Source organism: Trachymyrmex cornetzi, unplaced genomic scaffold (genome assembly GCF_001594075.2).
Source record: "Trachymyrmex cornetzi isolate Tcor2-1 unplaced genomic scaffold, Tcor1.1 scaffold156, whole genome shotgun sequence".
Classification (NCBI taxonomy): Eukaryota; Metazoa; Arthropoda; class Insecta; order Hymenoptera; family Formicidae; genus Trachymyrmex; species Trachymyrmex cornetzi.
The window spans coordinates 527,750-547,692 of NW_017296157.1; the positions used below are offsets into that span (position 1 = coordinate 527,750).

The 19,943-nt window shown below is 37.1% G+C and overlaps 1 protein-coding gene across 4 annotated transcripts in view; it reads left to right on the forward strand.

The window, feature by feature from the left end:
* Window positions 1–19,943, forward strand: part of Sema5c (Semaphorin 5c) — a 121,614-nt gene that overhangs the window by 84,224 nt on the left and 17,447 nt on the right. For all 4 annotated transcript variants that reach the window (XM_018503385.1, XM_018503383.1, XM_018503384.1 and 1 more), the window contains one exon: window positions 9,067–9,163. In XM_018503385.1, the coding sequence (XP_018358887.1) occupies window positions 9,067–9,163 (97 nt within the window). The remainder of the gene's footprint in view (window positions 1–9,066; window positions 9,164–19,943) is intronic.

Sequence of the window (19,943 nt, forward strand, 5' to 3'; positions counted from 1 at the left end):
CCCCCCCCTCCCCCCTCTCTCTCTCTACGAGGGCAATCTTACAATTCGCTTTCCTGACTGCCGGAAATTGAATCATATTGGACGGACGGGAAATTCAAACGTGATACGATTATCCCGGATATTGGACGTAGTGAAATGTACTCCGCATGTACACGTGGCGTGCATAGAAAATTTCAGGCATTTTTCGAAGCATTATAGATTCAGCTGTAATTCACCTTGCACTTCTTATTGTCCTGAATATTCACCATATTTTAATAATAAGTAAATCGTTAGACGCCGATTTTTCTCAAATTTTTTACAATTATCTTTTATGTCGAAGTATACATATAAAGAAATTTGTCATTAATTTTAGTTTAAATTGAGTCTTCCAATTAAAAACATTTTTTTTATTTTACACAAATATCTCATTTTATACATATTTAAAGCAGTATTTTTTAAGAATTAATATATACTGTTTTTTAATTGTTATTTTGGTATTCTATATATGTGTGTCAAGCTTCAAAAAATCGGATGTAGATTTATCCTTAAAAAATATTGTTTTAAAACACGTGTAATCAGATATTCGTATAAAATTTATAAAAAAATTTTTTATTAAACACTAAAAGATGTGATTTAAACTAAAAGTAATAATATATTTCTTCATATATTTTGACATAATCCCTGATAAGGTTTACGTGTATAAATCGCACGTTGGGTGGTTGTGGGAAATACTCAAACGATTCGTTTAACCCTAATTTTGAGAAAAATAAAATTTTACTTAGAAAACAAAGAGTTCATTACATGACAGAGACATCCCGTACAGCAGTGACATTAACTCGCAGCGAGCACGGTCAGTAATTCGTCACTCTTTTGAGAAGTGGAGATAAGACACAACGAAACGAGTCTCTCATGAAAAGACGTAGCGTTGTAAACGGAAAGACGCGTAAAGAGCGAACGCTCAAGTAAACACTGCCGCGTCTTATCTGCGCGCGATTAAGGCAGACGTTTATCTTTCAGCGGAGATAAGTGCAAGACGTGCATACGTTGATACACGCGTTCACTTATCGGCGTACGATGGCCTTTTCTTTGAGAAACGCGTTTTCTTATCGGTCGCCTACACTTGTATCGTGTAGCATCGGTGCATAATATCGCGCTTCGATAATTAGAACTTACATAAGTAATAGGCGCAATATCACCGGAGGTACGTATACCCACCCTATAGTTAAGCAAGGTAAATCGGATGCATCTGGATTCTGGATCGACGCATTACAGCCGACGGCGATTTTCTGGGTTCTCGGGATCCAACGACGGTGACGATGGTGGCGCGATATCGGCCGATTTTTACGAGTGCGACCGGCGCGCGGCGGTCGTAAATTTCAGCACCTCGCTTCGTTAATCATCTAATTTATTACAGATGATCGTAAAACTGCTCGCAGCTCGTTCGCAGCTAAATGGAGTGTACGCGGCGTTACGTGCAGCCGCCATACACGCCGGACTTCGTGATCGTTCGTTATTTGCATAGAATTTTCATATCGACATCGTGATTGCAGCCGCATTGCTATTAAGAAAGATTTTAACAAGAAAAATATTTTCTCTTGCTCCTGAGAGAAAGTAACCGAAAACTGCTCTCTTCCATCTCTCTCTTTTCCTCTCCTTTGTCTTCTTTTTTCTCATTGATCGTCGCTCCTTTTTTTCACGACACGCTTTACTCGCGAAATCGCTCGTATGGTCGAGCTTACAGCTACGACGACTCACGTGCGATTTCACATTTCGCTGCTTCCCCGCGGCCAATTTCGAAAATTATCGGTTGCCCGTGAACCACCCACGTATTTCTCCATCGGCGTGAACACGAGAGGGACAAAAAAAAAGATTCCGCGAAGTCGAAGAGAAGAGGCGGCTAACGGCGAAGAAAGACGCAGGGAGAGCTCAAGACGTACGGTTGCACACACGAAAGTATATATTATGCAAGACCGGGTGAGAGCAGATCATTGACGTATCCTTATTTGCAGAGAGCAATTTCGCGAATATCCAAGGAAAAAAAAGTGCGACAATGGAGAAAGAGCTAAAAGGGAAAATTGACGCGGATTATCGCCGTACAAAGTCGAGCCACCCACGTGGCTGCAACCAAGTGCGGCTAAACGTTCGCGCACGTGGACACTGGACAATTGGGAAACGTACGGCATTGTGCTCGCACCGTGTGGTGATTTGATAATCCACACGCGATGATGGCCGCGTTTAATACAATGTGACTGTTTTCAACACAGATGGCAGTGTTAATAAGTTATGATGTAGATATAATAAAAGGAATAGGGAATAAGGAATAAAGATTTCAACTTATCAGAAATCAGAAATATACAGTTTCTGATAGATTAAAATTGTTATTCCTTATTCAACACAAAGTTCAACACAAAGTATTTCCTGGTAAAAAAAAGGTTAATAAAGAACGATTGAGAATGATAGGATTTCTATCAATTTGTATCATTTTCTATAAGCTTATATCGTTTTCTGTTGTTGACTTGGCGAACGTTAGACTGATAAAATGTGTATAAATACTATCATATTTTATCGGGTTATGTAAGATTTGTGTCGGGTTATATAAGAGTTCTAAGATTTGATTCAAATTAATGAATTCACGAATTAGATTCCATATTCTCAAAACGATAAGATTTTTCCATCGTTCTCTGTCAACTTTTTTTACCAGGGTTCCAATTGTGACAGTTACACTGCTAAACACTGTGAAAAGTTAAGTACGGCATGTGTAAAATATGTCAGTGTTATCAACTTTTAAAAAAATTATTTGGTAGCCTATGCTTATTTTGTAATAAAACTATCAAAAACCATCAATCTTGAAAGATTTAGAATTTAATTCTAAATTAAAATGATGAGAGAGTATTATTATACACTGTTAGAAAAATTTCGCAATTTTCTAATTTCGAATTTAAATAACGTATAACAGAAGCTTGTGGTTATGACGTAACCACAAAAGTAACTGAAAAGTAATGAATGGTTTAACTGAAAACAAGGGACACTAGGTAACCCGAAAATTCAGAAAATTCTGAAACATTGTGTCCGAGTAGAATAATTCATTAAAATTACAGTTTTAGGGAAACACTCCTTTGAAAAAAAATCGGTTTTTTTCTTTCGAAGCGGATTTCGTCGAAACTGTAAAAGATAGAAAATAAATGTTCTGAATAAAAGTTGAATGGTTTCAAGAGAACTTTAGTACTAATAAAAAAATTTTCATTATATACCCTTACCCTTAATTTTCAAAAAATTAAAAAAATTGTAATTCTAAAGTACCCTTGAATTCATGGAGGGGGATAATTCTTCCAATAGTTGCAAAATAAACAATTTGCTGAACGTAATCGAAGATTCCTTGCGATGCAACGATCCACCTACCTCGCCTGCGTCCATATTGTTCTACATGAAGGAGAAAATCAGTGGATCAGCTATTAACTCTTTAAAGCGCTCTATATTTTCGAAGTTTCCCAATACAGTATTATCTTCAGAATATCGTTTAAGAAGATTAATTAAAATTACAAGATTCATTATAAAGGAGTTATCTTCTTCGCGATCCATCCATGTCAGCCAAATTGTCCCTTGCGAAGGGGATCGGCGGATCGGTGTATGACTGGCGTGTGTTATAATCCTGCCGGTATCATAAATTTTGTTAAGCTTTCGGCGGGGATCCCGATATACACACAATCCTATTTAAGAGAATTCGTTGAAACTAATGGGATTTATAAGGGAATGCTTTTAATCGTACCGCTTTATGCGCGAGGCTTTATTTTGTATATTTTAATATTAATTACAGCAACATCTTTTGTGCCCCTCGCCTTATATCTAATATAAGACGTCACATATTTCCTATATGCGTATATGTATAATCATTAGACGTGTAAATAAGTTTCCGCGGTTTTTTTCGAAAAATATGTCTATCATTATAATATGTAGAAACGATACAAGCATATCAATCAAAATATTTGTCGTTCGAATCATTATTCATTTACACTTATTTATTCACTTGCTTAATGCAGATATTGTTCAAAAAGTTGATCTTTTTCAGCAACGCATGCATTGCATTTTGTACGAGCAGCTCGTATTGCAGCCGAACACTGATCTGGTTAACGTAACAATTCGTTAATCCGGCACTCTTTTGAAGCATTGTCGCTAAAATCATACACGAAAACAATAATATTTCATTGTGAAAGCAATAATATTCTGAAAATTATGTTTTGTTTTTAGCGATTTTTTTCTAAAACGAAGCAAAAACGAACATATCTCTATATAAATTAAAGGATTATTTTTCTTAATTTATCGATTCTCTACGATCTCGAAGTTTGGCCATTTAAATCTGGGACACCCTATATATATATATATATAGTGAATTTTATTATATAATAATAGAAAGGTATTATTAATTTGATGTCTATACTATATTTCCTTAGAATATAATGAAGCATTTTGCGGAAAATGTTCCGTCTATTTTCTATTTAGTCTAAACATCTTTTCTAACTCGCAATAGCTCGTGACGAGAAATAGATACGTGATATTCCATAGATAGGAAATGCTAATAATATTCATCGTATGTTATTTTCATTGTAGAATACTAAAAATATATATATATAGTGTGCGCTTTACATTGTTGCTCTCACGAGTCTTTTTTCTTTATCTAATCTTCTCGGGTCATTACGTGGCAAGCGTAATCGATTTGTCCAGAGCTGTGCATCATCACGTTTCATAAAAAGATCAGCTGACGCAAGCCGTGTATCGGAGCCAAATAACAGTTTAGACGGCCAGACAGACAGAACCGAGCGAGCGAGTGACTGCAAGCTCAATTAAGAGATTACATACCGATAAAGACTGCGAAAAGACCGATTAAAATTAACATTCTTCATATCAGCAAACCTCACTGGATATTTTAACAGTTATGCACTCGTTTCTCAAGTTGTTCAAGCTCTCACCGACCACCCAAGTTCGTCGCCAACGTGCTCGATCTCATGTGGATTCGATTCGATTTAAATATGAAACAGACGGGTCTATTTGGACTGCTACGCTACAAAAAGCAGTACAGAATGTCGACAGCGAGTAAGAACACAGAAACTTATTAAAGTAGAGTGCGATACGTGTAGTCTCTTGTACGACGAGCATCCTGAAGAACGATATTATCTCATCCTTTGAAGTCGGCGTACTCTAACGTACTCTACGTTAATACGCGCGTGACTCGTCTTTGATCTCTGACCGAGTGAGTAATTAGATGCATCGAGCATGCACGAAATTGCGTACGCTTACGGGCACACTTGGTAAAAGTTATGTGCAAAGACTTTTCCCTGCCGCCCACCGACAGCGTTCGCGAGCGTTCGCGAGCGCGTGTGCGTGTGGCGTGCAGGCACGCATCTTCTCGTTCCTATATCGCAAAGAGTCTTATCAGATCCACCCGATTTATCGCCGTAGCCCTGCCATTTTGCGTAACTTGTATTCTTCGCGTAATCTGTCTGTCGGGAGATCTTCCGCAGACCTGGAATTAGCGCCTTGGCTTCTTCGGAACAGCACGTGCTCTACGGCACGAGGTATCGAACACCGACATTTAAATTCGCCCGTCGGGACGCAGAATTAAATGAATCGTATAAGACGTGGTGATCGGCGCAATTAGTTTTTACGACCTTCATTAGCGATGCGTAAGTTTTAATTATTATTCACAGAAAAGTATTCCAGGAGCAGAATATTCAATGGTAATTATAAAGTCCAAGTCGGCCAAGTGCGTTAATCTCATTCTTCGGCCTCGTTCCATGTTTCAACTTATTAGTGAAGCTTCTTTCACTTCTTTTGCTTTTGCTTCAACGACTTTAAGACATATATATACGTTCAGTAAGGACGTTACTTAATACATTTTTGCTAATTTTGTTAATGCTGAACCCTTCATAACCTCAATTAAAGATGTGACTCTTTCTGCTACATCTTTTTATACACAGCACGATATATTTTATCACTATACGTATAAAAAAAAAACGAAAATATTTTTCAAAGGAAACATTTCCTGTTTTATATTTTTATATTTACATTCATGCAATGGACAATAATTTTTACATTGATTGTAACTTTCAAATTTATTAATCTTAATTTAATCTTTTTATTTACAAATTAAGAATTTTACATCAATTACCGCTTTTAAATCGCCCTTAATTTTTTGATTTATACATTAATAATAATTAAACATATGGCAGTTTTACTCGCACGTTGTCATGGAACGAAATTATATATGACGAATTGCGTCCCTGCCCGCACACGTGGTGCGCGATTGCGGTGGCGAAGGAGGCAGGAAAAGGGGGTTCGCGTAACGCAATTATCCGTATTAACATAGCCGGCCCGGTGGTCCGCATCCGCGGTAGCGTGGCGGGACGTACGCAGGATCACTTTAAGGTAGTATGCGATATCTCAAGAGGTAGTACAAGGTAAACGCGGCCGGCACAACCAACGCGCTCCGTCCTCGCAACGATGCAATTTCGTCCTGAAGCCTATTATCCCCGCCAGAGCGCGACGGAAAATTGATAAAGTGGAGTGAGAGCTACCTGCGCCAGCTAGCAAGTCTCGGGGGTCGTGCAAGTTGCTCCTGAAAGATTGAAAGCCTCGGTACTCGTCGTAAATGATGCGCGTCGAACAATTGATATCTTCCAACACCCATTTCTCCGTAACGCAGTGATACCGACTAGGAGCATCGTTTTATTTAACGGCTGAATGAGTAACAGCGGAAAATTATGACGTCTGAAATAGCACAGCGATGTTAATCTATCTTAGGAATTATCTTTGGTTTAAAATATTTTCAAAATATTAAATTTCAAGCTTCCAAAATGAAACGCCAATTTTGTCTTACTTAACGAAAAATTTATTAGAAATAACAACAAGAAATTGTAGTTGAGTTGAAATGAAAATTCCTATAAAGTCCATTACATTTCATATTACTTACACACATCTTAAAAAGCTGATTGTAAAATTACTTTTGTAAAAATAAACACGTAGGGTGTGGCCAGTATAAACGAAAATAACGTGAGCAGAGAGCTAAAGACGCGTCCAAGAGAGGACGAGGAAGACATGGAGACGTTAAGAAAACAAGGAAGCAAACTGTTGGCAAGAGGTAGAATCCTTTGGGATCGTTAAGCAAAGGAAGAACGTCTGGTATGTTCTTCGCGACTCTTCCTTCTCTCAGCATCCTCCATATTTTTGCTTTGCCCTTTACCTCTCTTCTCTTCGGCATGAAGATCGAAGCCTGCTTTACGAGGCAGTCTTGTAAGTCGATCGTGATGCCTCGATAGTGCACGTACTTGAATGTGTGTGTGCTTGTGCGTTTGTGAATATGTGAGGCGTGTATAGAATATTATGGCGTGACATCGCGAACGTAAAATCGCCTCTTCCTCGACTCGAACAGTACTAACGAAAAAAAAATATAAAGGTGAATCGCGGTAAATCTCTACGAGCTGCCAGTTGTCGTCGTGCAGGGTGGTCCCCGTTTCGAAGATTCTTCTTTGCACGTGCTTGACAATGTCTACTTTTTAAAAAATATACGTCTTCTGTTATTCGGCTTTCATGCGACGCATTCGTTACCTCTGCTATTGTAGTCGGAATATAATCGCGAAAAAAGTAATATATCCATTCACTCTACTTTTATTTTGGGATAGTATATTATTAAAAATTTATTACACATACGCGAGATATAGAATTGGTACCAATTAGAGGATTAAATAAATGAATTTTCTAACGAACATATCGACACTGAAAAAAAAAGATTGGCTGCTGCAGCAAATTAGATGGTAAAATATGGCATAGCATTTTTAATTGGCTGTAGCAACCAATTTTTCGTTGCTACAGCCAATTTTTTGTTGCATTAGCCTATCCGCAATGTCAGTATAGGATTTCAAGAGGCCAATCCAGCTAGAGATGTAAAAAAACGATATTTTTTACTTCGGAAAAAAGTATCAAGTAAAAAACGGTATTTTTGACCAAATTACGTAAAATTCATGAAAAATCTTAGAATTCATGTTAAAGATGTAGAAGAAGAAATAGAATTAATTTTTTTTACTTCGATATTTTTTAATATTTTTGTCTTTATAATTTTATATCGAAGCGGAAATATGTATTATTGGCTGTTGCAATTCTTGATAAGTTGATGATAATAGGTTAAGAGTCTGTTTGCGTTGCTTGCACTCTTTGCACTCAGCATCTGTGCTTTCTTTTTTTTCAACGCCCGAATCTATTTTTCTAATCATATCACTTTAAGTGCAAAAATTTTGGAGGATGTCAAGCAATGCGAACATAAATGACCTAAAAAAAATATCCGAATAAAAAACTGTCAAAGTCGAAGGAAAAAAACTATTAATTTCCGAATTTTTTATCCTAAAATTCTGATATTTTTCCGTTGTTTACATCTCTAAACTCAATCAAAAATTGACTGTTGCAACCAATTAAAAATGCTATACCATATTCATGTCATCTAATTTGCTGCAGCAGCCAATCCTTTTTTTCAGTGTAAAAATAATTAAATAACTTAACAAAATGATACACGATTATTGCTGTCACGCGATTTCTTCCGGTCTAATTATTGACATTTCGTGCTGTCGATGCTGAATTTTACCAATACCTGAAGGGACTTCTAAGAAAAATTCCGTGTCTAGGTCGTATTATCCTAGGTTGAATTACGAGTTGCTGCCGATAAGCATATGAGAGGAAAAAGAAAGCGCTTTCGACACGCTCGATTCGGTAATTATGACACCTCGCGCCGACTTTTCGCACCTGTCGTGTACCGGTTTCTCACCTCCCAGGTTGAGGATCGAAAGTCTATGGTTATACAGGCACACTATTGTAGTTGTTCATAATATCTAGTCCCCTTAAATTTCTTGATTTTTGCCGGAAAAATATTTTATTTAAAGGAGAGAATGAAGGATATGGAATGTTTAGATTAATGATTTTAATATGATCGAAAAATTTGAGGAACATTTGTGTAAAGTTGAGATATTTTTAATAAAATCTTTACAACATTTTCCTACAATGTTTTCGAGCTCACTTGGATAATTCGTGTCTCGTTATGTGTTGCAGATTTAACGGAGACCAGTATGTTTCGACAAGAGGGGGTCACGACTTATTCTCAGCTGCTTTTCGACGTGGCGCGACAGCAAGTCGTTGTCGGAGCACGGTACGTATTTTCGTGCTGCAAGCTTGTCTTCAATTATCGAGTTAATCCTCTCGTTTCCAGGACAACTGTTGCTATATTAACGTCACTTAATTTAAAAAATTACATAAATACTTGTACAAAGTTACTCTTCGGCTATCTTGATTGAATATAAATAATGTGAATATATTAATATAATCTGATAAAATACACAGAAATTCGAAAAATTGTACAAAATTAAATCGACTATGTATTATTAGAAATGATGTTTAATTTAAATAAAGAGACATCTAGTCTTATTTAATATTCGAAGATAAATTAGAAAAATAAGGTCAAAATAATTTGTAAAATGCACGCTCTTGAAATTGCACGTTTCGATGTAATACTAAAAAATTGCTAACGAACTCGCTGGAAATCCAACCTTTCGTGATGAAATCGAAACTGTTACGAGTATTGTAGATGTTGGAACAACGATGTAGTCTTTAATCCGATAAATATCACTATCGGATAGCCAATAGTCTTTTCGATAATAACGAGTTTTAGAAAGCGTTTCGTTTTGAGATCAGAATTTAATGAGAAAATATTCTCGACCTACTGGCTTTGGTAAATATTATCTCTCACTCATGAAAAAAAAAGTTCAATCATGCATGTGAGTGTCACATTTTGGCACAATAATCACGATTTCACACTTCAGATTAACATATCAAAAACTAATGGTGCCTGCAGTCGATTTCTATGTTGTTCTAAATGAGTTTGAAACTTGTAACAACAAAATTGAATCTCACAATCGTCTTCCAGTGATCAGAATATTCTAATTATTTCAAAGCTTATCTGCTTCACTTAGGATCAATTTCACCAACATTTTATAAGAATATACATTATCTTCTTTTCAAAAATCAAAATTATCTTTCATTAATGAAAATTAGAAAGGAGCACATAGTCAATTCTACATATTTTAAAATATTGCGAAAAAACGATAACGAAATTTATTGCATTTACAATGATACATTTTGTAAATATGTCAATAAATACGAAAAATCGGATTTCCTTTAAGGTATAAAACTCGAGTTGAAGAACCTTTCGATTCAATCCTTTCACGCAAAGACTACTGGAAATAAACGCTGAGCGAATGTGGCGAATGTAAATAAAGGCGAAGGGGTAAACGATTTCGCGAGACGAGCGCATTATAGGACGACGACGTGACGCTTTTTGGCGACGTCACAGACAGTTACAGACCCGTGGAAGACGATAAACACGCTTGCTCCTTTCGTTCGCGACAGTTTCCAGCGAGATGTCCTGGCGGTCCGCCAAATTGGCTGACATACGGCGGTCTTCCCGAGGCGCCGATCCATTTTCACGACTTGCGCCAGACGAGCCGGCTCGGTTGATCTCCTCGTCTTGCAACGTGATTCACCGAAAGAACGGGAGGAAAAAAATAACGGCGTGTCTCTCGTTGTCGCTCTTTACATCGGCGAACGGCCGCGCTTCGTTACGAAGTCGGTCGCTCGCCTACGTGCCGCTCATTAACCGAGGACTGCACCGAAAAAGCCGAATCGCCGACTCATGCACATAAGCATTACAAGCCTGATCGCGCAATGCCGCTTAAATTGCCAGGACTAATTGCTGCGACGAATTTTGCAATCTTCTTACTTAACTGTGTTATCGCACCTTTTTACTATTCGACAACCTTACGTTTATTTTAGGGACGCGACAAATTTCTGCAAGTCATCGAAATTGTCGCGTGACAGTCAAAATAATGATATAATACAAAAAGTATTCGAACAGATTTTTTATTAAAAAAAGCCTTATTTGTAGAAAATAAACATTAATTACCAATTTATTAACAATGAATATTCTAATTATTTTATAGCTTATTTGTTCCACGTAGAATCAGTTTTATCAACGTTTTATAAGAGTAATTTAATTCCTCCTTTAGAATCAAATTAAAAAAAATATGATCGATTTACGTTCTGCTCTAATATTAAAAGAGAACTTTGCGAAAATAACCGTATTCATGATCACAGAGAAGCTAAATTTCTCGACTGTACAAATATTTTTGTGCATATCCAAATAATACAATTTTTTATTTTCGTTCGTTATTAAGATAATATATTTTAATTATTGCACATTATATTTTAATTAAAATAATTTAAAGAAATATACAATCTATTCTATTCTTTCTTAATAAACTGCTAATTATACAATGTTTACTTTCTAAAAATATTTTTAATATCTTTCCTGTAGAAATATTTTTCGCACTCACAATATTTTTTTTGGTCCTCGAAACGCTACACGTTTTATCCCTTAGCTTATATTTGGAATCTTAATTGACAAAATAGCACACGAGGCAATATCGATAAATAACAGATGAATTTCGTCTCTGATTTTGCGATACCTACTGCAGCTTATTATATCTGATTAAATTACGCTCCGTGTGGAATATCGGATTTTACGGCAAGGCGAGAGGGAATTACGACGACGAAATTGCTTCTGAAAATCATTGCCAGTGCAGTACGTGCTCTCGGTTAGGCAAATCGTATTTCGCGCGATTCATTTACTCACGGTGAGATCAAATGGTGTGGGCACGAAACGTGTCCGCCGTGCCGTGGCCGCACCGGTCGCGCTCACGCTCGTTACAACGCGTTAGGGCGAATCATTCTTGCACGGAACTATGTTCGGAACGACTTATATGTGATATACAAATTATAGGCTATCTTGCAAAGGCGAGACGAATGGCGCTTCTAGGGTGACTGGGAACTTTTTTACAACACTTTCTCTAGCCGATAAGCACTGCCTCATTATAAGCAGGAAATAACGCTTGATGTATTCGATGTAAAAATAGAGAAATAGAAAACGGAAGAAAAAGAGAATAGGCACGTTGACTGACGCGCATATCAAGTAGACGATTACTTGTCTCACGAAATAGCGTCTTAACGCCTGTTATTGATAATAGGGAGTTTTTGCAATAACGTGAATTCAGATACGGTGAACGCTAAAGTCATGTTATTCTTTTCTTAATTAGTTGTTAAGAAGAAGATAACCTGATCTTAGCGTTCACCGTGTCTAGATAAACGGTATTGCAAAAACTCCCTAATATTTGTATATACAACTTTATAATGAGCGACGAATGACCTGAGAATGGAACCGGAAAACGGTGGCGACGTAATTTCGCCGTTTTGCGAGCGATCGAGAACCAGTTTACGTAGAAGCTCCAGTTAGTGAAATAATAACAGTTACGGGAATAATTACCGATTATTATCTCAATAGACAGCTTTGTCCAAGGAAACGCGCGAAGGGAAACTTGATAGTGCGATTTCAGACTTTAGTGCCTCGAAGTACATCACGTTTACCAATCCATACCCTTGAGCTTAGTTCTGAGATATCAATAAATATCGAGATACTTGGATGACTAGTTCCTCGAGATTGGTTGACCTTATCTATATCTCGGCGATTGACAATAAATTAAGTGGTTAATATAAGTTAAGTGGTTAATATGTGGTCACACCTGAGAACAGAAACAACGGAACGTAAAACTTGAAGTGCTTGCTTTATAATTGAGAATGTTGATTTTTTTTCTTTTAAATTTTTACTTATTTTTAAATATAACATGCGAGGTATGACAATATGATTTATAACTGCATGCAAATGAAATGTTACCCCGAATTTTAATTTGAAATTTAAACGTTAAAAGGTATTAAAAAGTAAGGAAATTTCTGAGAACCAGAAGAGAACATAAATTTCAGATAATCACCGACCTGCCACGGTCGGATTGCAAGATGACATTCGAGCTGATCAATGGAGCTAAAATTAGCGTTATCGATGTTGTTAACGTTGTGTACGACGTTCAACCGATGCTGGTCGTGAAAAATGCGGTCCACCCACGCGAAGTAAATACGATCTTACATACGTGCACATACGGGTGTCGCGGGATTTGGAGTGCTGGACTTGGGTCGAATAAACGAACGAACGAACGAACGAACGAACGAATGAACGATCGAACGATCGATCGGTCGATCGATCGATCGATCGGTCCGTAGAAAAGGGAATACGCCCCCGTACGCTTTCTATTAATAGAATGTCAGTTATTAACTGCTGCCCACGTTCGTAATCGCGTTCGTGCGGTTTCCAGTAAAGTGCCGAACACGAAAAAATGTACGAAAACGTGCTTAAATTTGTAAACAGGATATTCTAGTGTTTTCTCTAATTTTAATAATTAATTAGGTTCAATTAATTAGTTTAAAATTTTATTTTTCCAGAAATTGAAAAAATTTAAAGTTTACCTGTAAATATATAAGTATCGTTTCGAGTATTAGAAACTTGAGCTCTAAAGAAATGACAAAAGCTAGCTTTAATATTCTATTTTCGCTGGAATCATGGCGAATATATTACTGCTATTATACATCATGTTCATATTTCTATCAAACTTTCTAAATAACGTGCACGCTTCAATCTCTATATTCTATTTATTTATTTATTCGGCTTCCAAGCCTTTTCGTCTTGAAGTTGACGAATCGTGTACTATATGACAGTCTCACGCGGTGTCATCGCGACTCATGGCTCAGTGGTTTCTCACCAGGAGATTTATCATAGGGAGAAAATATTTCTGTGGCGTGAGTTTATTTTGTCCGGACGGAACGACGACAACAGAATGTATGGCGCAAATAAAAGTGGTAAATAAAAGTTTTTGGGTTTACGCGCGTGAGATTACTCGCTAGTCGGCCGCAGGTGTTAGGAATTTCATACATCGCCGCCAACGTACTCGTATCATATTTACGATGTTGCTCGAAGTGTACGAGGCACGCGAAACTTATCCTGACTCTCCATATCACCAGTTCTCTCTATCTATCGTTTTCATATCGACACTGTGCGAGAAACGTTCACTCGAATATTTTCCTTTCATGATTTAACGAATTGCTGCGTCTAGAATCTGCGACGCTTATCTCTGGATTATTTCTTTATATTTAATATTGGTTAATTTAACTCTCCATCTGCAATCTGGGTCTTTTTTGATATAAACAAAATTTCACTTTCAAATTTCTTCGAAATAAAAAAAAACGGTGCTTGGTCCCCTTTTTAAAATATCTTGTTAAAAACTATTTGATAATGTAAATTAAAATGTTTAAAAGTAATCCTGAATTTTTTGAAACCCTAGAATAGTAAAAAAAAACTTAGGCTGGATGGGAAAGGTAAAAATATAATTTCAGAAGGGTTAATTTTTAAATGTATTTTAAATGTACATAGAATATTTGAGTTTCTTTTATCTGCACCTCCTTTTTTTAAAATATTTAAAAAGCTTTAAGAAAATCAGAAAATCTTCCGTTCTATACACACAAATATAACAATTAATATATTAATTAATATCTTTTTTATTTTTGTACTTTTTTTTTAAATTAAACTTTGCATTTTTACCTTTAAATTTCTTAAATTAGAAATTTCAATCAATAAGTCATTAAACGATACAATTATTCGAGCAAAAATTATTAATACATATATTAATCAAACGTTTATCTCTGGATCGATCAATTAATTTCCATCGTTAATTCAGACTTGTCTGCAAGATCTTCTCGACAAGAGTGACGAAACGATTTCACCGACACGTTGTCGATTCGGAAAGTCGAAAGATTTTCGTGCAGCCACGCGCACCACGCCGTGACAAATCGTTACCGGGAGATTTATCTTGTAGCAAATAAGCGGCCTTATTTATAGGGCCGTGTCGATCGACGTGTCCGCCACGCCGGTGCAGGTTGTCGCTCGAGAGATCGAGTGCAGCGGCCTACCGTTACGCCTACGGAACCTGATTTTGGTGCGTCGCGTCGCGTCGCGTCGCGTCGCGTCGGCAGCTACGACGTTTTTTGCATACCGCTGCACATGTCGTCCTTTTATTATTCAACGCGAACGCGAACATTACTACACTTGGAGACGTAGAAATCTCTGATAACGGACTATACATACTTTTGATTATACGCGCGTCGCAGAGGTTGTGAATAATCGATGATATGAGGAATGAATATTTATAAGATAACTGATGGTAGCCATAGCGGTTGAGATCGTGTCCCTACTTCAATAAAATTAAGATATACGATATTTTCTTTCTCTAGAGAGTCGCGTAAAATTTATATCGCTCGGATTTGCACGCGCTTGTTTGCAGCTAAAGTACGTTTGTGTGATGCATTCTTAAAATTTGTGTAAATCATACATTTACGTATCTCTTATTATGATTTCTCTTTATTACATGATTTTTAAAAATAATGTGTATACTATAAAAAAAAATAACATGTATTTCTCAACTTTTGTCGCATTTATGAATCTCGTCGCGTTTTTTTATGCCTATATAATCGACTGCGACGTCTGGATTCGCTTCTTTAGTCGAGTCGCCAAATTTAGGGCGAGGTAAAAGCGGCAGTTTCTGCCGATTCGCGAAGAAACACAGGCGCAACAGAATAACAGAGACGTTACTCCGTCACGACTCGAGCATAATAATTACAGGTTGCGATTTTTCGAGCACGACGTTTCCGAGGTGGTCTGGGAAGGTTGTGTGGTAGGAAAAGGAAGGCGATGGGGAACCGAGGGGAACAGGGCACAGGGATGGAAAGTGGAGAATGTCACAGACGGCGCCAGCGTGTCCTGCGCGTATACGCAATAGCTCTCGCTTGTCCGCCGACAGCCCCGTCGGCCATATATCTCCACTTACACTGCGCGAAATGTGCGTATGTTTATGTAATGCACGCAACGCGACGGAAAAACGGGCGTGAAATATTACGATTTAGCTCGATTGCGTTGATCAATTGTGATACTACGCTTTGTCCGCTCCGCGGACTCCACAGCTGGAAGCTATGTGGACTCTACGAGCGCGTGACGCGTCGGGCAAAGAACTGCTTCCATTGCACCTGGAGCATCGAGTAAAAGTGTTCGTCTGAACAACCTTTGATGCATAATAGATAGGTCTCTAGCTTCCGCGAGTCAATTTTGTGTTGAAGGAAACATGTATAGCGATGTTCTTGAACGGTAACTTTCTCAGCGAGATTGAGATATTCTTGCCACGCTCGCACGCGCTTGTAATTTCGCAACATGTTCTCTAAGAAAGAATTTATGCCCGCGATCTAACGAATTATTTACATTTTGTTAAAAATTATAAGCCGAAATTCTTGAAATAAGACATTTATAAAATCGTCTTATTTCTGCAATTTTGAATATTTAAAATATACTTTTTATTAAACCGTACAAAAAGGACGACTTTGCTGAGGTATTTAAAAATTTAGCTAAATATACAGAGAGATCAGGAAATAATTTTATTGAACTATCAAAATAATTAGGACTCTCAGTTAGTTTCTGAAAATTGTGAAAATTTTTTTCAGAATTGTCCACCATGTTTGAATTTTCTTCATAAATATTTTGATATTTTAACAAATTATTTTCAGTATCTAGTTAAGTTTGTAGATATTTCAGCAAAATTGTCTTTTTCTGCAAAAATATGTACTTATTAACTAAACAAACATGTTTGCTTTCACATTCCAATTTTCCACTCTACAATCCCAAGAGGGAACGTTTATTTACAACTCTTTCGCTGGGAACTGATTTGTAGCGGCATACCAAGCTTAATTATCCTTTCGTTAATCACAAAGAGAGGTATTGCGGGGTATCGGCGCACTGGAAAGAATAGAATTTTATTGTTGGAAGGAGCACTAGAAAGAACATAATTATATTGTTGAAAGGAGCGGCGGCCGATCTCGTTTAACGATAAACGGTTACATCCGTGTATTTGAAAAATATTTAATCATTAAAGCAGCACGGAAGAGTGCGTGTGTGTCATTTAGCTTTTTCTACCATCTTTTCGGTGCAGAGATTACCTCGGATAGAGATTCGTGAACGTGACGGAAGAAATCGTCCCGTTCTTTATCTCGGTGTCCACTTTTTTCTCTTCGGGAAAAACGGCCGTGTAACTTCAATATATTCGCGCTCAATGACTTTCAAAGAAGACGAGGTATCGAGCAATCGAGGGCACACGGTGGACAAAGAGAACAAATAACGACGGGTCTGGTAGTTGCGACGCCGTTCACGTTTACGACGCGACAAAATAATAGATTCGAAATCACGAGCGTGGACGGACCCGCCTCGTTCTCGTCGTACGAATCATTTTGTCTTTATATGTATATAAAAAAAATATAGCAATAGAATTTATTATTCCACGCGGTCAATCGACGACGCGTCACGATCCCTGAAGAAACTCGTCGAGCACGCCGCGTCGCGCCACGTCGGGTGCACCTTCGTGTTTCGCCGACGTGTTTCGCATCGCGAGAGATCTCGTCTCGGATGCTGTTGTTAACTCCTTCACGAGGAAGAGGAGGAGGCGCGACCTCCTGTCCGCGAGCACTCGGTAAACATTGAACGTCTGCGATTGGTAGGATTACCGTACCGGAGCCTGGACCCGCGAGCGAGTTCTCCGGCCGAGCTGGACGTCCAATTTTGTACTTGTCCTTCGGGCCGAAGAGAGCAAACTTGCGTAAGAACAAGAGCAGTTTAATATTATACCGTACGGTGTACATTATCCCTCCCACCCTCTCCCGAAGCTTTCACAAAATAAGCAAGATAATGGGAAAGGGCTATATAATACTTTTTCAAGAATAAAATATATAACGAGGTTCTCAACAAGCGGATTATTTTGTCGTTTGTATCATATACCTTTAGATCTGTAATATTTAGGCATATATATAATCTATTATTTATTAAATAGTAGATAAAAATAGTAAAGAGTATATGAGCTTAAGATTAATAGTAATTTTTTAAATATTGTCTACTATTTAATAAATAATAGATAATATTAAAATTGTAACTGTTAAAGGAGAAAAAGTCAAAGCTAGTTCTTATAATTGCTAATAATTAATCTATATTCAATATCTGATTGCTATAAACATTTAAAATACAGACGTTTCATCAGATCATCTTCAATGTAACACATAAAAATTACACAATTGAAAAGAAAAATAAAAATAAAAAGGTTACCATATCGATTACATAGTAGTTAAAAGTTTAAATATAAAAATTGACTAAATTTTGTTGCATGATTAAAAATTGAATAAAAATTTTTTTGCATGTTTAAAACGTTTTAGTTATCCACACGTCGCATAATTAAAATTATTAACATTTCATATATGTTTCCATTTCAGCGGCATCGTCAGTTTTCAGTATACTATATATTGTAGTTGATAAAAAATGTATTCTCTCATTGCAGTCGTTTGGAAAATAACAAATCCATCATCATATGTACTTGTCTCAGTAAACCGATGCTGTTTTATGTTGTGGACTAATGCCCAATTTCTTCACTTCCAGATAAGTTGCAGATAACTTTATCCAGGAGATATCTCCATTGTATTCTGGAAGATATCTCTTGGATAAAGTTCTAAAATCTAGAGGTGAAGAAATTGTGCACAAACCGTAAAGCAATTAAAGAGTTGAATTTTTTAAAATTTAATTCTCAATATTAAACTCAAAATTAATCGTACCGTAAATATTTTTTCTTAGTTCACACGATTGCAGTGGATTTACAAATTTTCTCAGATGTACATTATATTGATTGTCGCTTGATAAAATTAGTTTTCTCTACAAGATGATGTTACACAATGACACAGTAATAGGAAAGGAAACTGATGTTACTGCCATAATTTTAGAAGGTGAAAAAGCGTGAGGTGATGGGAAGAAAAATTAGAAGGGTAGGAAAAATTAGGAAGGGGATAATGCTTGTAAGATAGGAAGATAGGAATCAGGCAGGGATTCTGTATCACTTTGCTTGTTCAAATCATTTGATTGCTTTTTAATGTGTACCATCTCCGAAATCAATCTTTTGCTACATGACGGCTCGTTGTCGAAAATGTTAAAAATCATCCATTCCATTTCGTTTAAAATTATGATCGTGGGTCAATCAGTGTGGTGATTCGATATTACTGATGGGGACCCTGTTTTTTTTTCTTAATGTCACTTACGTGTTCAGATATTCTTGTTTTTAATTAACGTTTCGTTTATCCTACATATATCGCATCGCAATCGTGACACGATATCTTGTAAACCACTTTTTGATGCGACATAAGGTCTAATAAATCTTTCCCTCTAGTAACATATTTTTTTAACGTGTTAGAAATGGTAAATGTTTTTTTTTTATGTAAGCCAGTAGCAATCGACAAGAAAAATTATAGTTGTTCTTAAACTCCTACGCTTTTCACAATAATCATATCATAAATCACTGTTAGTATCGTAATTTAAAAATAATATTTACTAAGATATTAAACACCTTCATGTAAAATATAACTCATGAAATATCGTGCAGTTTATATTCGAAAGTTACATATTCAGCACATGTACACGTTCCTTGTGTATGATATGATAAAATGTCCCTGCACGGCTATGAAATATTCCCCGGTAGCGTAATATATTGCCGAATTTTCACTGAATTTAAATGCATGTATTCTCTCGCGCGCGGGCGGTGTCCCAAGAGTGTGGTGAATTGCTCGCTGAGTATTACTGATAACGTTCGCCCGATTTAGATAGCAGTTGAAACTCGCATTTGTGCGCTCGAATCGTTCTGATCAGTGAGAATATCGTGTCCTATTCGCGGGGCCCGGCGACATGTGTAACCGTGGGCTGTAAATGCGTGCCAGCCCACGGATTTCGCAGCCGAGTTAGATATCATCGAAGTGCAAGTCGACGCGAAGGCCTTCTCCGAGGACTGAATTTCACGAGAAAAATGCATCTGACATGACGCGAGCGTAGGAAAACCGAGACGAGACTGATTCTTTCCAAGGATTTTGAGGCA